This window comes from Acanthaster planci, linkage group LG08 (assembly GCF_054643075.1).
Source record: "Acanthaster planci isolate LZ-2023a linkage group LG08, COTS_SCS, whole genome shotgun sequence".
Lineage (NCBI taxonomy): Eukaryota > Metazoa > Echinodermata > Asteroidea > Valvatida > Acanthasteridae > Acanthaster > Acanthaster planci.
Window position 1 is genome coordinate 7,460,256 of NC_141784.1, and position 23,865 is coordinate 7,484,120.

A 23,865-nucleotide genomic window follows, 5' to 3' on the forward strand; every position below is an offset into this window, starting at 1 on the left:
TGAGATCTGTAACGAGAATTCCGTTTGTGAAAAATATAAACCACCACGTAGACTTCAGCAAAGATTTTCTTGACATCTGTAATAGCGTTTCACTGGGTCACAGTACCGGTACATCAGCACAGATTCCGGAAGCGTCAGCCGTAGGTGCACTTTTCCGCACGTGGAGAGGGCCATTCGTAGTTCAAACCTTTTCAGATCTCACTGCAGTTAAACCTGTAGGACATGGTCTAATAGCTTCTTTTGATTCTGACGATTTGAATTATCTTCTGCAAATGTATCAATCTTTGTATGAAAACACCAGATTACAAAGGGATCATTTGCAGCTAACGTTCAATAAATATGGAGTTATACATGTTGGGAACGAAGTTTTTGGATCATATTTCAACAAGAGATCGCGAAATACCAGCGGGATTATGGCTCACTGGGTCGACGACGATGCAAATATTGATTGTCTCGCTGAGCTAAGACCAGGAATAGTCAAGTACTACATCAAACATACGATATTTCTTAACAGTGTCCCAGTACCTCACGTTCTCGCTGCGGTTCGATGGTATGTTAGAGACCATGCGATTACAGATCGCTATTTAGCACCTATTACATCTTGGCCTAAACGCTCATATTTACAAGGAGGGGCATCTTCTTTTATTCCGGTGCAACGAATCTATGGAAAGTTCATTGCGGCACACGACAAAGAAGGCAACGTGGCCTTGTCTTCACTGAACCGACAGCTCTTTCTTTAGGACAAAGGAAACACTGACTGTCCTTCATTCAGACTTTTTGTCTATGATATACTACATCGTATTGTTACCTGTAGTGATACCGAAACTTTGCTATAAGAAATGTCCAGTGATCTCTGGGTTCCCCAAATGCATTGGGTCAATTTCATTTGAACAAAGATTGTCTAATCCAAGAAGTGTGTACTTTATGTTGCAACAAGCGTACTCTAGATCTGTTAATGGCAAAAGAAGAAACCCTTCAAATGCATGTGAGGTATTTGCTAATAACGTGAAATAGGTTCGTTGCAGAATATGTTATTTCCCTTTTCGCTTAAGTCCATCGAGAAACTGGTATATAGAAATTTATTTTTTCTTGTACTGGTATTTCATGTAGGAGATTAATGGTTTACACAATAAACTACCAGTATTGGTCACCGCACCCTTTTAAGTAACAGTTTTGTTTTGTGTTCTTTAAAGTGGACCTGTAGTTGCACATAACTAAACGTTATGCAAACAGACGGATATTTCAGGGAGAACAATAATCGTGTCTATAACTAAAGTCTCAAGGGGAAATGGACATCCAGTGAGAGGACCCAGTGACCTCCCTCCACATTCCACATGACAGGAGGACATTATGCCAGGTGCACACGTTCACAGTTTTATCCCAATTTGATTACAGTTTACAGCGACGGCCTTGAAGTGTTCCCTATCTGGGTGTGGGGTACCGGTCACTTTAAGTAGACGGATGATGGTGTTCTCCAGCTATGAGTAATCGGGCGTCTTGCCTTGCACACTAAAGTTTTCTTCTCCCGATTGAGACCTCGCTCATTTCCCTCCATTTTCAATAATTCCACAGAGGTTATTTCTTTTGAAGTGTATTCTATTTTGAATGCTTATATGATCTTGCAACCAACCACATTTCTCTCAACAAACAAATCTTTTACTATAATTGTAATTTCCTTCATGAATTTAATTGCATAAGTAAACTTTGCGTAGCTTAACGCGATTGTCGGCGCTAGTTGCTTTCAAACAATGCCAGCAAGCTGGTATGCCAAACTATCTCCGCCGACTGCAGGCGCCTGTACACATGGCACCGGCATAGTTTGGGGGTGCTGTGGTAGTGGCAAACACATTAGTGTCACCCAAGCAAAGCGACCCCCCCACTCACTCCATCATTGTGGTCAGGCTTGCTACTGTTAATGGAAACTAGTGGCTGGGGACCTACCTTGTGAGAATACCTTGACCCCATGCGGTCACCATTCTCGGCTTGACACCGGCACCTCTACAGTGAAACACAGGGAGTGGACCGGGGAATGCGGTAGCACCCTACTACATACATATACATGTATATGGAGCATTTCCTAAATGATAATTATCAGGGTCCTTAACGAATAACTGATTCAAAAATATGGGTTTGTGGATTACTTTTAGGATGAAGATTGGGCACCCAGGACCAAGGCAAATCATTTAGGTCAGAGAAATAATAAAGTGACGGCTTTACTTTTTAATCAAATCAACGTTATGATTCAGTTTTGTGTAAAACTTTGTTTCGTGGTGGTCATCTAAAAAAATCAAAATGACCACACGACATGTTACCGGATTTTCGAGTTCTTGTGAGACAAATGAAGGTTAAGTGGGGTACTTGCAATGGCTTATTCTTTATGGTCCTACACTGAGTGATAAACTATAGAACACTGAATGACTTCACCTTCACGAGTCTGTGTCACATATATAAATAGCCATCAAAGCTAGATATATTGAGACAATTGAACAGAAAAGGTCGTTCATAAAGAAAACCCCCACAGAACCAGTTTCCCTTGAATCTTCCACCAGTTTCCGCGTGAGTAGTTTCCTTGGCACGTAAATCCTCCCCGTAAAATTAGGAAACGGGGTCTCACGTTTCCGTCGCCCGATTCGGGGTTGGTAAACTGGCAGAGGAAACGACTGGGTGCAAACACTGCACGCGTTTCCGTAGGTATGAAATTTTCGGAAACGCATGCCTTTCGCACAGTGCTCGTTCTACCGTCTTAGGAATCCCCTACAAACTGTTTAACTTTTTCTTTAGTTTTCCTCCAGATTTTCGGAGGAACCAATCAGCACCCGGGAAGTTTCAGCCGTATTTGAATGTGATGTATGTGGATCAATGACCTGCAACAATTGACCTGTGTAACAGTTCGTTGTCCGAGCCTCAGGGTATTCCAAACCATACGATGTGTAATGCACATGCTCATCTACTACGAGACGCGAAACGTACTACTAAAGTACATAATGGCTGCGGTCGATGCTTTGGAACTAGAAGCGAAGCAGTATGCCTGTGAGAGACTTCATATATAGGGTGAAGTCCACTAATTCAAGCCCAATTGAAAACAGTGTAAAATCAGCATTGTTCGGGGTCCAATAACATGCGTACCAACATCCCTGAGCCTCTGAAACACAAGTTAAATTATTTTATGGTCCCTAATCTTTCATTTTCTTTTCAATTTTCTGTGGGTAAACCGATTGCATTTTGAGTGATTCCGGCCCACAAAACAAAGTTTCCTCCAAAAGTGATTTTTCCGATGTGTCATTGCAGCCATTTCTCAAGTGACAACCCTCAACTTTCTTGGGCACTTGGAACCATTTTCAACCGTATTTTTTCAGCCATTCTGCTCTCAGATGAAAGCCCAAATACCCAGGGAGTTAATTCTGGCAAAGATTCACACAATCTCCCCATTTTGGGGGCAATACAATCTCTTTTTTCAAAAGATACTGTGGGGGCACTTTCAATGCTAATCAGCTGGCCATTCTCGGTTGAATTAGTGGACTGCATCCATAACAAAACTGATGAATCAACAAGCCGACGCCATTGATGCGAATCCGCTCCAACGCTCTCGCTGCCTATTTTGCATCCATTTTGCTTCCTACGGTCAATTGTGAATATTCATACTAAACTACTATTGTGCATACAAAGGCCACGCCTCAGTACGTAGGAGATTCCCAAAACGGTAGAACGAGCCGTCTACTGGTGAAATGAAGTCACGAGAGGGCGCAATAGAAACCGGCGCGCGCAGCATATATGCTCGATCGAGTCCGCTATCGAGTTCTACTTTCTTGGCCCAAGTCTTCTGTTGATCAGGTGAGCCCCAGATTTTTGTAAGCCAACTTTTTGAATAGATTGTAAGTAAAGCCCTCGATCAGTCATTCATAAAATGCAGCAACATGACAATGGGGTCACTACATTTGTCTTCAAATTTCCTCAAGTTTCAATTGTTTTTTTTCAAGGGATGGCAACATTTTAAGTTCAAAACTGGTAATTGCTTCCCCTCTTTACAAAAGGAAAAGGTTTGATGGCATGTTCTTAATTTAACGTTTCGACCATTTCAGTTCCCTCCTGTATATTCTTTTCAGGGCTTTGATTCATCTTCTTTCTCCTTCACTTTCATAGCATGAACATTCAAGCTTTTTGAACATATGGTTACAATTACTTCCTGACGCTTGCGTTTGAGCAGGGCTTCTGTTCTCTGGTTGTCTTTGGCTTAGGGTACTTGTGCTGGTTTCTTCTGACCCATCTTCGCTCCATGCCACAAGGGGCTCCCCTGTGTAGGGTTTCAACCTGTCGCGGTGCACCACTTTCATCTTCCCTCGCTTTTTTCGTTGAATCCGGAAGATGACCTCAGACAGCTGGTGTACAATTAGATACGGGCCTCCCCACCGGCACTGCAATTTAGGTGAAACGCCCTTCTTTTTTGCAGGGTTGTGCAACCATGCAAATTCTCCTACCACCAGCTTGTCGGTTGCAGACCGCCTGTCGTAGTAGTTCTTCTGCCTCCTTGCACTTTGTTTCAGACACTTCCGTGCCCGATCATGTGCAAGACTCAGCTGTTCCCTCAGTTGTTGCGCATAGTCTGTGCCTATGCCATCTTCGTCTGGTTGGCCGTTACTATGTTGTTCGATTGTCAAGTCGACTGGGAGGTGCACTTCCCGTCCAAGCATTAGCATGTTGGGCGATTCGCCTGTAGACTCCTGAGGCGATGCCCGGTAGGCGAACATGGCCAAAGGAATCCTCTCGTCCCAGTCTCTTTGCCGCCGATGAGGTTCTAACATCATCGAGAATATGACGACCAATGTACGATTGAAGCGCTTAATCATCCCATCATTCTTCGGATTATAGGGGGTTGTGCGGGTTTTTTCAATCCCCCGTAGGCGACACATTTCGAAGAAGACCTCAGACTCGAAGCTACGCCCTTGGTCAGAATGTAGGACTTCGGGCACACCGAAACGACAGACAAACTCTTTGACGAACTTGTCTGCAACCGTTGTAGCTGTCTGGTCAGGGATTGGGTAGGCCTCAGTCCACTTGCTCAGGTAGTCGCCTATAACAAGTATGTACTTGTTGCCTCTCTCTGTCACCGGCAAAGGGCCCAACACGTCCAGTGCAACCCTTTCCATAGGTGCCCCAACCATTTTCTGCTGTAGCGGAGCTCTTCTAGTCTTCGTAGGTGATTTTGTCCGGCCGCAGACGTTACATTTTCTGAGAATGGATCGCACATCTGCCGCCATGCCGGCCCAGTAAAACCTCACCTTCACCTTTGCCAGCGTTTTCATAACACCTTAGTGTCCCCCTGAGACACTTCCATGTAGTTGGCTAACAACTTCCCCTTGGTATTTGGTAGGCAGTACTGTACGCCACCTTATCTCCCGTCCGTCATTGGACTCCCACTTCCTGTGGAGAACTCCTCCGCGCATCTCCAGTTGGCCCAGTGGGTCTTGTATGCTCTCGCCTTAGGTGACAATCTGATGGCGCCTGCCAGGTCGCTCTGACTTGGGTTTTCTTTGGTAGCTATGACCACCCTCAATGTCTCTTCTTCTAGCTGAGCCTTCCGTAGCTCTTCTGCGTCTAATGCCGGCTGCACCGTCACTACCCTTGAATGGGACACTGAGGCTGCACTTGTTTGCTTCGTCTCCTGTTGTTCATCCATCGGCGGGCTGTCCGCATTTTGCATCTTCTCCTCTCGGCCACACTGGGTGCAGGGTTTCCTCGACAGACCATCCGCATTACTGTGAGCACGCCCTGGTCTGTGCACGACAGTGAAGTCAAACTCACTGATCACCTGCAACCATCTTGCCATCTGCCCTTGAGGATCTTTAAAATTCACAAGCCATCGCAAGGCTCCATGGTCGGTCCGAATCGTGACCCTACGCCCGTACAGGTATTGTCGAAACTGTTTCAGGAATACCACCACCGCCAGGAGCTCACGCCTCGTAACGCAATAGTTACGCTCCGCCTTGCCTAGCACCCTGCTCGCATAGGCGATGACTCGCTCTTGCCCGTCAATTACCTGTGACAGGACAGCTCCAATACCGGACGCACTAGCGTCAGTATCCAGGATGTAGTCGGCTTCAGCAACGGGGTAGGCAAGTATAGGCGACTCCTGTAGTCTTGTCTTGAGCTCCTGGAAGGCATCCTCGCAGGCGTCACTCCAAATGAAGTCCCTTGACTTCTCTGTGAGACTGTGTAGTGGGCGTGCGATGTCCGCAAACCCTTGAATGAATTTTCTATAATAAGATGCAAGCCCAAGAAAGCTCTGCACCTCTCTCGTAGTCTTGGGTGTTGGCCACTCTCTGATGGCGCGAATCTTGTCTGGATCTGTGGCGATGCCTTCGCCTGACACAATGTGTCCAAGGTATAGCACGCTCTTCCTAAATAGGTGACATTTCCGGGGCTTCAACTTCAGACCCGCGGCTCGAAGGCGCTGCAAAGACTGTCCCCAGGCGGTTCAATTCCTCCTCGATGGTCTTCGCAAACACGATTACATCGTCTAGGTAGACTAAGAGGGTCTCCCAGTGCAGGCCAGCCATGACTCTCTCCATCAGCCGCTCGAAGGTGGATGGCGCATTGCATAGCCCGAAGGGCATGACACGCCAGGCGTACAAGCCACCTCGGACTACAAATGCCGACTTCTCTCTAGCTTCATCATCAAGCTCCACCTGCCAGTACCCGCTGGCGAGGTCTAATGTGGAAAACCACCTGCTGCCTGCAAGGGTATCGAGGGACTCATCGATGCGGGGTATAGGGAAGACGTCCTTGATAGTCACTGCATTGAGACGACGATAGTCCACGCAAAATCGCTGGTTACCGTCCTTCTTCCTCACAAGGACCACATTTGATGCCAAAGGACTCTCGGTGGGCTCTATTCTTCCCTCCTTGATCATCTCCTGAATTTGGCAGTCGATTTCCTTCTGTTGCTTTCGCGGAAATCGCCTCGGCCGCTCCTTTATAGGATGCGCCGCACCTGTATCTATCTTATGTCGAACCAAGTTCGTACGACCAATGTCGGCGTCACTCCTTGCAAAGACGTCTTGGTTTCTGCTCAAGAGGTCAGCTATTCTGCCATGGTACTTCCCATCCACTTCCTGGATGCTTCGGTCGTACAACTCTTTCAGGTGTTGCGGGACTGACGCAGCTGTTCCCGACTCAGTAGGTGAAGGTCCCCCAGTGCCATCGACGTCGTCACCTTCCACAGGCGTAAGGAACCCTACCATGGTTCCCTCCTTCACGACGCACTCCCTTTTCCCAGGGTTGAATACTCGCACGGGAAGCACCTCTTCCTCTGAGTTGACCAGAACTCGCGCTACGATCATGCCCTTGCCTGCTACCTCACTCCGATCCGATGGTTCTATGAGGCCAAACTTACTGCTGAGCTGCTCACCCATCACTAGGGCTGGCACCAACGCCTCGTGGCCTGCTGGGACCCTTGTGGTTTCCCCCACAACTACCCGGGCACATAGGCCTCCCCCACGTTGGTCCTTACACTTCATCTTCTCTCCGCTCAGCGTCAGCTCACAGGTCCGAAAGTCCAGGGAGCCCTTGGTTGATAACAGGAAATCAATCCCCAGGATCCCCTCAACTTCTCCCGTGTTGCCAAACACAGCTCGAACTGGACATGTCGTCTTGCCAATCTGCACTTCCACCCAGGCCCTGCCGAGAGTATCCATCCGGCTACCGTCAGGGTTCCGAACGCCTATGCGATCACTCTCCAACCCTGGCCGCTTCTCTTTGGGTACTCGGAAGTAAAACTCCAAAGACAAGACGGAGTCAGTTGCTCCCGTGTCCACCAACAGCTTCACATTGACTCCCCTGACCTTCGCCTGCACAAAAAGCCCTGCTTGTGCCTTATGGTCACTGTTCGGTCTCACGTCGCCTTTCTCTATATTTTGCCTCTTTAGCCTGTCCTCGCCTTGGTACTCTGGCCCCTTTGCTGTTCCAGCTGTCCCTCGGGCCGTTGAGTCTGCTGGCTGTCGTTTCCCGACTCCTTTGCGTCCCGTTTGCCCCGTTGCGGACAATCACGTGAAAAATGGCCTTTGCCTTTGCACCTGTAGCACACGTCGTCTGACGTTGCCTCGCGCGTGACAGTAGTCCTAGGCGCCCCTTGTCGCCTTCCTTGCGTTGCCTCGAGCATTTTTGTCATCCGCTCTAGCCATTCGCGAACTTCCTTGTCGCTCTTCTGAAAGGACTCCTGCAGTTGGCCACATCTCTCCTCAAACTCGTTTCACTCTCGATGGTCACTGGTCACTGCTGATTCTGCGATGCCAATCCCACTTCTGACACCAAATTTGTAGCGTGCCGCCGACCCTCACACTCGCCAGTGGTGTGCTGTCAGACAGACGCTCAGGACTAGGCCCTCCCGACGAGCGGTTATCGGGAAAACCCGGGACGTACCTCCGTTTGAGAGAAATATATCCCCAGGCACCGCATGAAATCCGCAGTCACCCACACTTTCTCACCCACTCTGGCTCATCAGTAGAGGCGCTAATAATCCACACCACCAGGGTTTTCTATGTGTGCACTCTGATTTATTCACTCCTACTCAGGTGTATCCTATCTAGGCGTCTCCTATACAGGTGGCGGGAGACTTGAATGCAATGGAACCAACTCAACACTTGTTATTCCACTCACCAACTCGGCTGCGTACCTGTCTGGTAGCTCCGGCTGCCGCGGGGTCCTCGGTCCGGCCGATTACACTAAAGTGACCCAGGAGTGCAGGAGAGCGAGTTTGTGAGAGCTAGCTTGCGTGTGTACCAAGACTTGCGAGAGCCAACGTGCAACATGCAGAGCGCGACGTGCAGAAAAAGCGCGACGTGCAGCGAGCGCTGCCTTATATACCGCTAGCAACACACGCACTGGCTGCAGCGGCGCGGAGCCACCTCGCCGGGTACCAGCCCTAGACTGGCACTAGGCCAATGTTTCGTTACAATATTACTTTTCGGAGCTGGGTATAAATAGCCAGGGGCTTCAAAGTTAAATTATTACTGCATACTTACAAAATGAAACGAGGGAAAACGAAATAAAAATGAAGCTGATAAGTTTAAAGGAAAAGTAAAATCACGCTTTGCCGCGAAGTGTTTGTTTTACGTAATGAATATTGTGGCCGGACAACGGACACCTTTTTGCGGACCAGCAAACTGGCCTGATTGGAGATAGAATTGATCTGCCATAACCCCACAAATATATTTATTAAGCCTTACGCAAGAATGAGCGTCTATCCAAACGCAAGGGGAATATCAGTTAACGAACGGTGGGCTATGCCTTAGGGGCTGTTCGTTTGGTGGAAATTTACCATCGCCCTGTGATTAGGTAATTGATTCCAATGTCAATAAAGGTTACAGTAAATGTCAATACAAGTGATGCAGGACTGAACTAAATCTCACGGTGACCAGTGATTTCTAAGGCAATTAAATGATTGGTTTATTCAATATCAGCGCTTCAGTTATCCTTTACATGCATGTACAAAAGCAATTAATTATGTACAAAATGATCCTCACGGTTAAGTAGTCCTACGTGGTCGACTGCACCACGAACGTGATTGGTTAATCCTCAACCTACACCATGCAGGGTAAGCCTTACGGTGATCATTGTAACCCTCACTGACCACGTAGTCCTCACAATAATCAGGTAACCCTCAAAGACCAGGTAACCCTCAAAGACCAGGTACTCGTCAATGTCCAGGTAACCTTCAATGATCAGGTAACCCTAAAGGACCAGGTACTCCTCAAGTCTAAATAATCCACCGATGGCGTAAAACTAATGAGTCGGGACTACACAAGCAAGGAAAATCTTTGTAATTATACAGCATAACAGGGTAGACTTATACAACAATAATCTCTACTGCCTTTCTAAGCCACACAGTTCCCAAACTGCGACAAGGTTCAAGGTGATTAAATAACCCCCACCCACTTCTACGCATGCGTACTCTCAAGGAGTTCTTTATTCCAAAATGCATTTTGAATGTTTATTTGCAGGTGTGACGGGAAAGATGGAATTGGGGCAGCTGCTTTTTATATCCGCAACATGAACAATCATTAAAACATACTTGATAATAAATTTAATACCGTAAAAAGAGTTTGCTTGTGGTTTAATTGCTGGAGGATAATGGAAACTATCTACATAATTAAAAAACTGTCATGTATTGATTGAATTTTTTCTCAGAATCATAGAACTGGAGTTTTCGAAGGTATTTATATTCATATGTAAACCACTCGCCGGAAACGTTGAACAACGATCTGGCGGCAGTATTGTAGGTATACCACCTGTGATTGGAATGAATCGTGAAATTTTCTTATGTTCTCCTAGGTATTTTTGCTTGTTAGGTTATTTGCTTTTGCTACAGGCCAGAGGTTGTACATTGGATGAGCATTCATGAAATTGCCCTGTTTTCCTGTTATAATTTAAGGCATTAAATTAGATCTGCTGCTATTGCTAACATATTATTTTTGTCTTAATTTGGCATGTTTTCGATGGAATTTAACACGTTAACACGTTAAAGAACAACATTTCGGTAAAGGGTGAAGCAAAGTTTAACTTTTGTATCCTAACGTATTGACAGACATACATACATGTATTATAACATAGGAAAATACAAGACATGAACATGTTTTTGGCAATGACATACATACGGACAAACATTGACAGGCAGGAGATAATACAATGCATCAAAATACAATTCTAGTTGGTACAGGTGATGTATTCTGAAAGCATTAGATTTTTCAACTTTAGAGCAAATGTTACTAGTTGGCGCTGCTTTTATGATTTCATTTAGGCTATCCCAGTATTGGACACCGCATTGTACGAGATAATTTTTGTGTAATGAAGTTCTGTTGGCATCAACATATAATTTCTTTTGAGAGGTACTTCTGGTATGATATGAGTGAACATTTGAGGTAAGTTTAAAGTATGATTTAAAATACAGTGGCAGCTTATCATTTATACATTTATACATAAATTTACCTAACTGATATTTATAAAGGTCATATACCTTTAGCACTTTATGTTTAGAGAACAATGCGGCCGTGTGGTCATAATATCCAGCATGAAAAATTATTCGGACAGCACGTTTTTGTAAGATGTAAAATTGGTCCCAATTAGATAAAGGACCTCCCCATGTCAAAATACAATAATTCAAATATGGTAGCACAAAAGAATTATACAGAGTTAACAGAATATTAAATGGGAGAAAAAACTTTAAACGGTTCATTATACCAATACATTTTGATACTTTACTCGAGACTACACTTATATGACTCTTCCAAGGCAAGTGCTCATTTATATCTATACCATAAATGTTGTACTTGTTATTTTATTCAACGTTTTTCCATTTAATACCAAAAGGAAAGTTTGAATGTAATTTTGTTGTTTAGTACAAAAAGTCATATAATTAGATTTGACTAAATCGATACACAGTTTCTTGGTTAATAGCCAAACGTTTATTTTGTGAGTTCAATATTTAAAATATGAACAGCTGTATTAACATTCTCATGACTATAAATAAGGCTTGTGTCACCTGCAAATAGACAAAATGAGACTTTACTAGAGGTATAACATATATCATTAATATGTATAATGAACAGTAGAGGGCCTAACACAGAGCCCTGTGGTACACCATAGGAAATTGTTTGACTGCTGGGATTAACGGAATTAAATGATACAAATTGTGTTCTATTGGATAAGTAGCATTTGAACCATTCCAGTGCAATTCCACGTACACCGTAGTGCTCCAATTTATGAATCAAGTCAAGATTAACTGTATCGAACGCCTTGAAAAGGTCCCAAAACACCCCAATTTCTTTTTTTCTATTGCGGTTAATAATTCGTTAACAACATAGGCAGTTGAATCAGAGAGAAAATATCATATTTATTGACAAAAGATATTAGTCGCTTATAAACTAACTTCTCAAATATTTTGGAAAATGTAGATAGAACTGCTATAGGTCTAAAATTGCCTGCATCATGCTTACAGCCACTTTTATGAATAGGTGTGACCTTACCTATTTTTAATCCTTCTGGAAATGTTCCTGTAATAAAAGATTTTAAAAAATAGTAGTCATTGGTTTAGCAAAAGAGAACTTAGCCTCTTTTATCACATATATGTTTAGACCATCACAACCAAGGGCCTTATTTGCAGAAATTTCAGAAAGGACTTCCACTATCTCTTCGTACGTAACAGGTGTCAGAAACAGTGAGTAAGGACATCTCTTAGGTAGGAAGAATGCAAATGAGGTATCGCATGAAGGAAGCTCACTGGCAAGTTTTGCACCAATATTAATAAAATAATCATTGATGGCATCGGCAATTTCTCTGTTCCCATCACTTTTCATACCTGTCCACCTTGAATTAAATGAATAGTGGCACACTTAGGCTTGCCCTTGTTTAATATAGAATTAACCAGGTTCCATGTACCCTTAGTATTACCATTTTCCTTATCAAACCTTTTGTACAGATAGCTCCCTTTTGCAGATCGAATTCAAGAATTTAACCTGTTTTTATACACAGAGTAACTGTTTATTTTGCTCCGACGGATTTTTCAGGAACTTTTTGTAAAGATGATTTTTCTTTCTGATAGAGGTGTAAATACCCTCTAATAACCAGAGAGATTTAATTTTATCATAGCGGCATGGGATTTGTCGTAAGGGAAATTAAATTCTTCTCATGTAGCTGAAGAACATGGTCCAGAAAAATCTCGTAGATGTCACTGACATTGTTTCACTTCAAGCTATTATGAAATAATGCAAGTAAGAAAAGTCCTCACCGGACTCTAACGGAAACCTGCACCCAGTAAACCTCCATGAGGAAAGCAAGCTCTCAGACCAGGAATGCAACAAATTAACCGTCGTTACGCCAACAAACATGGAAAACGACACGCAGTCCTTCCAGTCTAAGCTTCGCTAATTCCCCAACTAACTGGTTTACACGGGTTCTCTAACCCTATAATCCAACACTTCTTAAATAAACGGGCTGTCTAACAATCCTCCCCCAATCTTCAATGAGATCTGATATAATCGGCAGCTCCCGCAACTGAGAACAAGCACCACACTAACCGATCGCACCAGGCACACTCGAGGTAGATTCCCAACACCAACAGCCATACGTCAGATTTATCTCTTAAAACTCAGTATACGCCACAACTCCGCAGAGCCTGTTGTTAGCACGCTGCCATCTTAAGAAGTCCTGGCAACCCAGACCTAAGGTAATGCGTGCTTCTGCTTGGTTGCCGAGTTCATGTTTAAGGCATGATTTACACGCGCATAAATTATTAATGACCCAGATTAAAAACAAGTCTGCACAGCTGCCTTCTTTCGCCTTAATACAATCGAAAAGTCGTCAACTAAAAGGTTTTATAATTGGAGACCTCCTGGTGTCGCAGCCAGAAGGACTAATCTATCGATAATGAAGGTGCTGTTTTAAATACGTGTTTAGTGACACGGACAGAGGTCATATATCCTGTAAGAGGACCATCCTGTATTTCCAAGAAAGCCTTGGCCAGAAGTAATGTCATTAATGTCATAGTATTTAGGCTCATCTTTTTCGCAAATGATTTCCTCAAGTGCAGTTTTGGACTATTGAACTCAAGTTTTTGTCTTCCAATAACGCCGATCGCTTCGGTGTGCTTGTTGTGACGACAGCATATTGGGAATTTGTAGAAGTTGTAATGACGTCTATTTGTGATACCCCCTTCATTACGTGTGAGGACAAGGATTAATACCAAGTTGGGTTGTGATGTTATGTCTGTAATGGCATCAATGATTAAGTCAACCCTAGTATGCTAAATCAGTTTCAACCGCCAAATTTGTAAAAGAAGAAGTATTCAAATTAATCGACAAATGGCCGAAACTGAGCAGAGTTTAAATGCACGCGACGGCACATCCTGACGAGCGACGCCACGACGCACACATTTTGTTGTATTATAGAACACCTTAGTGAGAGTCATAGTGTATCAAAGCAAATATTCTTTGCAAGTGTCCAAATTCGACAAGTATTTTTGAAGGAAGGGGAAATGTTGTTAAGCGCATATCCTTCTTGCACTTATTCAGAAATAATCCTTTCGAGGCATCTATTTGTATGGATGGGTTTCCAGTAGACACTGCGTTAAGGTCACTTAGATTGCCTACAAATTCAGCGCTGTAAACAAAAGTTAGTCATTTGTGCTCATATATAAGTCAAAAGGAAAAATACAACACAGTCGAGTCTCAATGAGGTATTAAATCAAGACAGGAATAATTTTAAATCAGCCCAGGGGACTGACTTTGGTCAATTTTGACAGATATTTGACTTACCCTTGACTGATAAATGTTAGTCAATTGGTCTGTCTTACTAATTTAAATTGGTCATTTTTTAAATAGAGCTGGACAATTTTTAAGTAAAAATGATTAAGTGTTTTTACAGTGATTTATTAGGACATTCAATAAGTAATTAACTGATTAAATGATTTTTGGAAAGTTGCATTGGGTAAATCTTTTTAGCAACATCTTTTACTTTGTGTGTTCTTGAGATGAGACTATGAGCAATACACAACTAATATTCTGCTCAAGTTAGCGATGTACTGATTGACAGGGGCGGTTCTATTGGGGTTGGCGAGCAATGCATAAACCGATGTCGCATTACAACAATGCTCCATTGTTGCTTTAACATGAGACCAGATAGCTGCCCTGGACCTAAGTCGCACTGCAAATCTCAGTGTTGAAGTTCTGAACATCGTATTACATGTCACAATAATTAAATGGCCCACTTACATTAGATTAGAATTTTATTGTCCGCAACATAAAAAATACAGAAATTTTGTTTCCATTGGCACATCCAAATACAAAAATAGGTACTTAAAAATAGACAACAATTTACAATATTTAACCAACAAGATTAACCCACTAAAACAAATTAACTCAAATAAAAATTATTAACATACAAATAAAAACTACCAGAAAATCCAAAGACATTAGATCCCTTAATTACGAACACCTGATTTGTTAAATAAATGGAGTTGGGAACAAAGGATTGCCTGTATCGAGTTAGGTTTGTGCGAGGCACACAAAGTCTAAAACCGGATCTATTAAAAACAAAACACTCAAAAAGTGGATGAGTTGGATCTGATACAATGACATGTACCTTAGATATTACATGTTCCAAGTAGAAATTGTCATTATGTTGGTAAGGTGACACCTACCGAGCGTTGAGCTGTTTTACGAACACGCTCAAACCTATTCCTATTTTTTGTGAAAGTGAACCATACACACTCATTATGTTAAAAGAAACAATGCTCTTTATTATGGATTGGTATAATAGACGTAGGATCGTCCTGACAACATCAAACTGTTTGAGCTTACGAAGGAAAAACATCCGTTGCATGGCCTTGCCAAAGACTACCTGGGTGTTTTGTTCCAGTTAAGTTTGTCTTCAATAACAGTACCAAGATATCTGTACTCATTAACCCTTTCTATTTCGTTGTCATTAATATAAAAAGGTTCACGAGCTCCAGTGTTGTGCACTGACATGAAGAACCAAGGTAAATTGTGCCCAGTATAGTTTGCAGACACTAGTTTGGAAGTGCTAAAAAATGAAAATTTTATCTCATTAATAAATTAAATAAACGATATCTGAAATTTTGTGACCCTACACACTATAGTGCTGTCCTGATTATTAAAGCAAGCACGCATATTTTCAAATTGGCGTTTATTTTGCGCAATAGTGACAATTAATTCATTTTCAAACATATAAACATGCTATCGGGGCCTATGTGCGCAAACTCACCACCTTTTAATTTACAGTGAAATTTGCAGTTGAGCGTTTGCATAATTAATCCCACATAATTATGTCGATTTACCATGATTCTTACAACACAAAAAGATCTTTATAATGGAGATCAATGGTTATATGTCACACTGTTGTCATGGATCGATCAATCAGAATGGAGCATTCAAGTTTGCCTGAAGTTTAAAAAATTACCTCAAGTATAGCGCTATCATGATTATAAAGCAAGTTCGTATATTTTTGGATCTGGACATCTTAAATTAAATCCAGTCAACTTATTCTCAGAACTGGCAACAGGGATAATATTCAAATAATACAGACGCATATAGAAGGGCTACCACCATTCCCTCTTCTCGCTACGGCTAGTTATGTTAGTGTATCTGAATAATCTTTAGAGTCCAATAAACCTTTGGTTTGGTTTGTTTATATTCCATACTATACACAATTTAAATTATATAAGGTAATGAAAATAAATTAAATAGTATGGAGGGAGGTCAGACAAAAATCCGAAGCTTTTACGGGGTCTGCCCCCTGCAAAGATAATACATGTAAATTTACAATTCTCGAGAGAAACAACTATCAAAATAAATATTACAGAATAAGGTGTGAAGGTCTTCATTAGTTCAAGTTCTTAGATAGCTGTATACAACAACGTCACAAAATCCCATTTACAGGTTTAACAATATATAAATACAACTTTGGCATTGTTTAGAAGAAATCATACTCTTAGTTGTCCGCTGCATTTAATAAAAGTTTCCCATAATGCCTTTTACAAGTTGCAATTGTCGTCATTGGACAAAGAGATCAGATTTGGTTCCAGAGAAGGGGTCTTTGCTATTTAACAGTTGAGAGGCGAATAGATGTTCTGACTTTATGAAGATGAAGCTCATTTGAAGACCTGGTGTTATAATTGTGAACATCAGTAGTCCTTGCAAGATTTGAATAACTTTAGCAATTTTAAGTTGGTCAGGAACCTCACCAGTTATTAAAGAAAGATTGAAAATATCATTTAAGGGTTGAACAATGAAAGGAGCAATATTTTTAATAAGAATATTATCAATTTATCATAACCCGTGCTTTTCTTATTATTATTATAGTTCTTCCTGTGTAATTGGGCTTAAAAATAGAGAGTCAGGGAAGCTACCTTTTAAACATTTTAAAGGGTCTGAAGTGCTGGGAGGAATTTTTGAAACTAAATCTTTACCGCTTTTTGTAATATCTTTACCTTAATCACGTGGAAGCCATTTCAATCTTCTTCCAAAAATTGTACTATGTGTAGTGAACTAACAAGTAGGATGGCACCAGACTATTTTATGATCGTCATGCGTTCTAAGCCTACCTTTCAGTATTTTCCCAAACCTTACTTATAACATTACGGTATATTTGGAAAGTTATTCACAAATGTAAAATTAATCATTAGGTAACACAGGTTGTAAGTTATTACGAAATTTTGTTTTATTGCTTTCGTTTCTGCTCCATTGAAGCATTACAGTCGCTTTCAGTTCCAAGATGACCGACCCATGTATCAAGTCTAGGTGAAAGCCAATGAAAGGAAATCTATTTTTGAATAAAGCCTGGTGTCCAACAAAAGATCTTGTTTTGTATTGCGTAAAATCACATGATCTATGCGCTTGATTCAAAAGATTGGTGGACCAATATGTCATTCCCTTCCATTTTTTTGTAATGAAAATTAGAGGTATACATAATTTGAGATTATATTTGAAGTGTCAAACAGCAAAAACGGAGGCTAACAAATATTCTAACGCACCTTATGAGGGTGAGTTTAAAGAACCTTGAAGTGCAATTTTCAAGTGCAGTATTTGTAAACGTGCCTTATATTGTCCATTTTACCCCATTTTCAATCTTGTTTCCCAATAATTGTCCCTATGACACCTTTTGTACTTTTTATGTTTCTACAAGCTGGCAAATTATTTTATGAGGTGTGTCATAATACTCAGATGTACTGTGCCCAGTCTTTTGGCATCTCCCCTTTTCGATAAGTACTCGCTAACCCAGCGACGAGATAAATATTAACAACTTAGGGTGACATCCGGAGTGAGACACCACTTTGAATTCTACTTTTTGTTGGTTGTGGCCCCTTTTGCACTTCGAAGCGTAGTTTCGATGCATGTGCATTTTGTTAACTGAAGAACTGCACATATGGCTTCCTTGTTAACTTCCGTGAAGACTTTGAACCGTACCACAAAAGCACAAGAAAGACTAAAACTTTTATTGTGTGATATTGACATTCTAAGATAAGGTAAGTCTAAGATAAGGACAATAGACACGATTAACGACCACGCTGGTATGCACTCGTCATAGCTTTTGAAATGGTGACGTCGATGTTTTTCATGATAGGGTGATCCCGTGTTGGCAAACAGTGGAACTGAAACCCTGCGTTGAGCGTATTTACAATACGTGACAAGTATTTGGACAGAAAAATGCAGCTCTGTTCTGTTGATATCTCAAAGTAGCTGGGGATGGTCAGCGGAGAGCATTACAACCAGCAACTACTCACTGCAGTCGAACTCAAACCAAGGATGAAACTTGTTCTTCTTTTGACGACGTTGTCACAGGTAGGAAAATGACCTTTTTGACAAATTGACCAAAATCGAATTCAATTGATTTGAATGCGTATGCACCACAGTCTGTGCCCGACAACCTGGGTAGTCACGATAACTAACCATGACAAAACAACTTGATCACTAATTCGACGCGAGTTAGGTACGGCAAGTCTAGATTCAAAATGACTAATGAATCTGCCTCTAACGATGGAGAGTAGGCCTACAGATTTCATAATTTCTTCATAAAAAAACATGACTTTAGATTTTTTAATCTAATAGGTTTCCCTTGGATATTTCTTAAAAAAAAGTTAAAGCAAGATGCTAATATGAACGAAATTGTGATGTTGCTTGCAGCAGCACCTCCAGCCTTGTAATTACTTCGCCGCCGGGATGCACTGTGAATTAAAATGGGACATTTTTAAGACCTTCCTTGTTTAAAGCAACATTGAGTCTCACCTTTAAAGTAACGTTAAAAGTATGTAAATTTCCTTAACTTATTTTTAATAATGCAGAATTTTCTGTTTTTCTTTCCCCAACTTTAAACTAGCAGAAAAGTTCATGATCGATAGTAAAGAAACTAAACTAGTATTGATGGCGATGAGGTAGCCGTTTATCACTTGAAGTGCATCAAACAGGCTGACTAAGAAATACACTGACATTTATGTCAGTCGTTTCAGCCATGTGTCGTGATGTAAATGGCCATGAACTGCAACTTCAATTGCATAGGGTTCTAACCAAGATTCTGTGTACTGAAGAAGTAGATGTGGCTAGGAACGCTTATGCCTATGACCAATGACTTCTTTTAAGGGCCTTCCCTAGTGTGTGTTATAGCGAAAGCATCAGATGCAGACGGCCTTCGGTTGAAAAAGAACAGGCTTTTAATTTTCAGACCCTAAAAATTTCAAATGGGAGAAAGGGGCTCTTTGAAAGACTGGATTTCGCGATTTTCTGTGTCTCCCTTTCTCTGGCATCCCATTTTGTCATGTAGAGGTTGAATACCAATCACGTGAATATCACGTGAATGACTCTAAGGAGGTCAGTAATATTACCCTATTGAGCCAAAACTATAATGTAACCCTGATTATTCTAGGGAAATTTGCCACCAGTAAACCCTGATCTAAAATAAATGTTAAGATTCCCTTTTAGAAGGATTGGACGGGGCCTTTTTCCAGCCATTCATACAGATACTTACAGAAACCATGGCGGATGGAAAACACCAAACGAAAGAGTTGCAGGATTTGCTCAAAGATAGGCCAAATTGAACTGATGTTTACATGCCCTATTAGCAAACCCATGGGCAAGACGTAAAGTCAAGATTACAGTGAAGGTCAGTGATAACGTGCAGTCGAAATCAACAGAAAGACGATAGAAGACATGTTGACCTTTCTGCGTAATAAAAAAGACGGGTGAAGTACTTTATGGTGTAATATTGGGCCGAAAACATAAGACCCATGCTAAAACCATTTGCAAAGGAATCACCAGGGACAAATTATTAAGACGATTGTAGAAGAGCTATGAAGGCAACCACTGTCCAATCTAAGCTGTTTCCTTTTTACAGTAAAATATTTTGAGCTCGTGATTGGAGCTCGTTTAAAATTGACGCACAACCCTACAAAGACCTATTCTTGGAAATCGGAGTGAAATTGCCCAAAAGGTTGCCAACTGTCCAACAACCACATGGGTTTAAACCGTTCACTTGAGCAATGATATAACGTTTGTTGAAGTTGCCGTCAGAATTATCACCGAAAGTTTTAAAAAAAGTTTTTGCTTGAACAGTAAGCCTAAAACGTTGCAAACCGGAAAAACAGATACTTGTATAACATAATATGGAATGGATTCCTATATCTGTAGGGGAACAGGATTTTGCCCTTTAATGTAAAGCAAGTATGTATGTAACGTGTACTCAGCCACTCATGGAAAAGCCCCTTTTATGAACGGCGCTGTATCTGGGGAGAAAGCTCCCTACTCATGTAAACAAAGGGTACATCCGCCTACTATAAGGCAGTGCCGCTCATGACACTTCTCAGGAATAACAGTAAATAAAGTATGAAATGAAGACTTCCGGTCCATATAAACAGGGCTTACTTTTTGGTCTGACTGGGATATTTTAAGGGGATCAGTTGTTTACCTATTTGTAAATTGTAGAGATTAATAGAATAACTTTGTCTAAGTACATATTTGGCCGCCAGCAGAGCTCTCACTCTCTCCGTCTTCCACGCTGCAGAGGGCGATCACAATAAATGGTTGCTGATCAGTTTGACCCTAAAATTACCTGTTTGGGAGATCAATGTGTGCGCTATCCGCATACTGACGGTAAGCTTGTAGCTTATCCCCTCTGGTAATGGGATTTGAGTTGAGTAAATCAATTATTTAGAGGTGTATTTTCTGGCTGTTTTAATGATTGTGAATGGAACGTTCCGACTTGTGCGTAACGTGCACTATGCATGCAACCAACTCATGTTGAGTCATTTCTCCAGTGGTGCACACCCTCGTCACACCGAGGTGGAGTTCACACCCCCCCTCCTTGACAGGAGTCGACCCGTTCCTGTTCCATGACAAACTGGCGTCGTAGACGGGATCTCAACACTGAGTAGTTTGTGTATTGCATTCATTTTATGTCAATTGTTTAATTGTTTAATGGTACATACAACATGTAATACATGTATAACAAATGTTAAACCCCCAGCTATGTTTTGAAAGTTCTGTTTTGGATAATCCCTGTTGTTAGTTCCCTTGAAGTCTGATATTTAATTTCATCTGTATGATGGGGTCAACATGTTCAGCGCATACATGTACATGCAAATGCCCGTGACTGGTATTTTGTTAATCTTGTTTGATTGCCACACTGTTTGCATGTTTAGTGCTTATATCTTCTAGTGCACATGGTATTGGGTCCGCACCTGACTAATTGATGTTTTGGCTCTTTTCATTTGGATTGCTTAATTTGTGCAGATGTGCATAATTTCATGACTCAAGTCCCACGAGTGCAGTGATATTTTAAACTGTGTGACTTAAATATTTGGTTAACGTTTGACTCACGATATACACTCAACTTTTGACAATATTGAGAACCTTTCCTTACCTTTTGGTGGAAACATGGCTACTGCTGAAGGCTTAGCGGAGGTCATTGCCAAATCAAATGAGGCTCTAGCTGAAACACTTGCCAAGGCTTCTCAAGGTCTTAAGTTTACAAGGGAACCAAAATTAAGGTTGTCAAAGTTCACTGGTCCGCCTGCAAAACCTGGGGACCTAACATCAGGTGAATAGGTCGAGGAATTTAACTCCTATTGTTGACAACTGGAATTGACCGAGAAAGAGCAGGTTGGGGTCGCCTTAGACCATTTGGGGGGCGTGGCAAAAGAAGAAGTCCTCTGTAGCCCACCGGAGGAAAGAGATAACATTGAAAAACTGATTGCACGCTTCTGCTGAGTCTTTGGCCAGTCTGAGAGTATTTCCTCATTAACAGGTACACTGTATGCTCGATGCCAAAAAGAAGGGGAAACGCTTGCGGAATTCAGTCGCGCCTTGATGAGGATCCTTGACCGCATGGAACAGAGTGCGCAAGGGCCAGAATTAGCTGCACTGCAGCTCATGCGCGACAAGGCGTTGAAAGAGCGCTTCGTGCAAGGTACACATGATGATACGATTCGTAGGGAACTGCACCGTATACAGATTGAAAAACCAAAGTTGAGTTTCTATAAGTTTAGGGAACGTGCACTGGAGCTTTTTCCCAGAATGTGAAGACAAGCCCGTAAAGAAGCAAAATGTCAGAGAGACTGCAGTCTGTAGTGAAGAGTCCAAAGATGTTCAAGTTTGGGCCGCAGCAAAGAGATCTGATGATGTGTTGACTCAGTTAGTGACTTCTAACCAGTTGATTGTGGAAAGGTTCGAGGCTCTGTCGCAGCAACAGGTTGCTACGTCTAGTCAGTTGGCAGAATTGATCAATGTTTTGAGTACAAAACTCGATGCAACTATTTCTTCCAAGAGAGATAGGCAAATAATAACCTGCCATCACTGTAAGAAAACTGGTCACATCTCCTGGAACTGTTCGAAGAAACAAGACGAGAATCGTGATATGGCAAAACCAAAAGTGTCGGAAAACCCGAACCCTTCACCATAGTGGGCAAGGTGGTGGAGGAGGAAAACCTGCCCAAACCGAGACCAAATGGGTTGACCAATGTTGAGTTTGTAGAGACAAATTCGGTTGGAGTTTTGAGTGTTGGTCGTTCTTATAATGAAAAGCAGTTGCGAGAGAAACTGATGGCCAGTAGTCCCACAGCTGAAATCGTTATGGGAGATGTGACCACTCAGTGCAGTTTGGATAGTGGTGCTGAGACATCCTTAATAACTTCAACGTTCTATAGGGAACGTTTGGCCTACAAAGTGGGTAGTCTGAGACCGGTTGGGAGGTTTATTAGATTGATGGGAGCCAATGATCTAGACATACCCATCAAGAGATATTTAGAGACTCCTGTTACTATTTTTGGTTTAACGATTTCTGCTTCTTTCCTGGTTCGGGACGACAGTTCCGAGGCATCCACTGAACGCCGTAAGATCTATCCTGTGCTTCTGGGGTGTAATGTTTTGCGCACTCTTTCCAAGATGCAGGCCACCCCGTGTGGACCATCCACAGATGAGTGGAGGGTTGCTTTGCAGTGGTTAACTTGCATGGATAAAGAGCAGGTTAGAGAAGTCGGTGGGCCGATTTCACCAACGCAATTGTCGGTTGGTCGTGTTTGTATGGCTCATGATGAGACCATAGCTCTGTTTTCGGGCTCTGTTTTATCCTGCGTTTTAAGTGAACCTTTGTGGGCGGATTCTTATGGTGCAATTGTTCTTGTGCAGCCAGTCTCTTTCAGGGCCCATGCTGATAATACACAAGGTGGGTCGAAAGAACCATCGATGGAGAATGTCCATGTTGTTTTGGGTGTACAAATTGTGAAAGATTCCTCTCAATGTTTTAGTATGCAATCTTGGTGAAATCCCGGTAAGTCTCCCGAAGTTAAGGATTGCAACAGCAGTTGAGGCTAGACTTAGTGATGAGGTTCACCTCTGGGAGATTGAGGAAGGTCGTCAGGTCACTGTAGAACAGGTTATGATTGACCAGAGCTTAGGTACATGTACTTCTGAAAATCTTGGGGACGATGTTGAGGATGAGGCGGTTGGAATGGGAGTTTCAAGTCCGCCCAATGTGGTTAGAGAAACAATTGTTTTTCCTGATGGTTCCTCCTGGGATCAGTCATAGGGAGGTTGATCGTAATAAACCTTTTCTGATCGCTGAGTTAATTAGAAAGTACAAGAAAGCCTTTTTGATGGGCCCCTTAGACATAGGAAAGTGTACGCTCATTCCACGTGAGATAAAGCTTACAAGTGATCAACCCATTCGACAGCCATACGGGCGCATCCCCCAAAGTATATGAAAGAAGTACATGAGCTGTTGCAGGATTTGCTGGAGAAAGGAATCATTCAACGGTCTGGTAGTCCCTATGCAAGTCCCGCGGTCCTTGTTCGCAAGAAGGATGGGCCAGTC

The 23,865-nt window shown here is 42.2% G+C and overlaps 1 protein-coding gene across 1 annotated transcript in view; it reads left to right on the forward strand.

The window, feature by feature from the left end:
* Positions 1–18,147: 18,147 nt before the first annotated feature.
* LOC110988793 (uncharacterized) overlaps positions 18,148–23,865 on the forward strand; it is a 31,114-nt gene continuing 25,396 nt past the window's right edge. Inside the window, exon 1 of the mRNA XM_022252624.2 lies at positions 18,148–18,347. Coding sequence (XP_022108316.2) covers positions 18,252–18,347 — 96 coding nt within the window. The 5' untranslated portion in view covers positions 18,148–18,251. The remainder of the gene's footprint in view (positions 18,348–23,865) is intronic.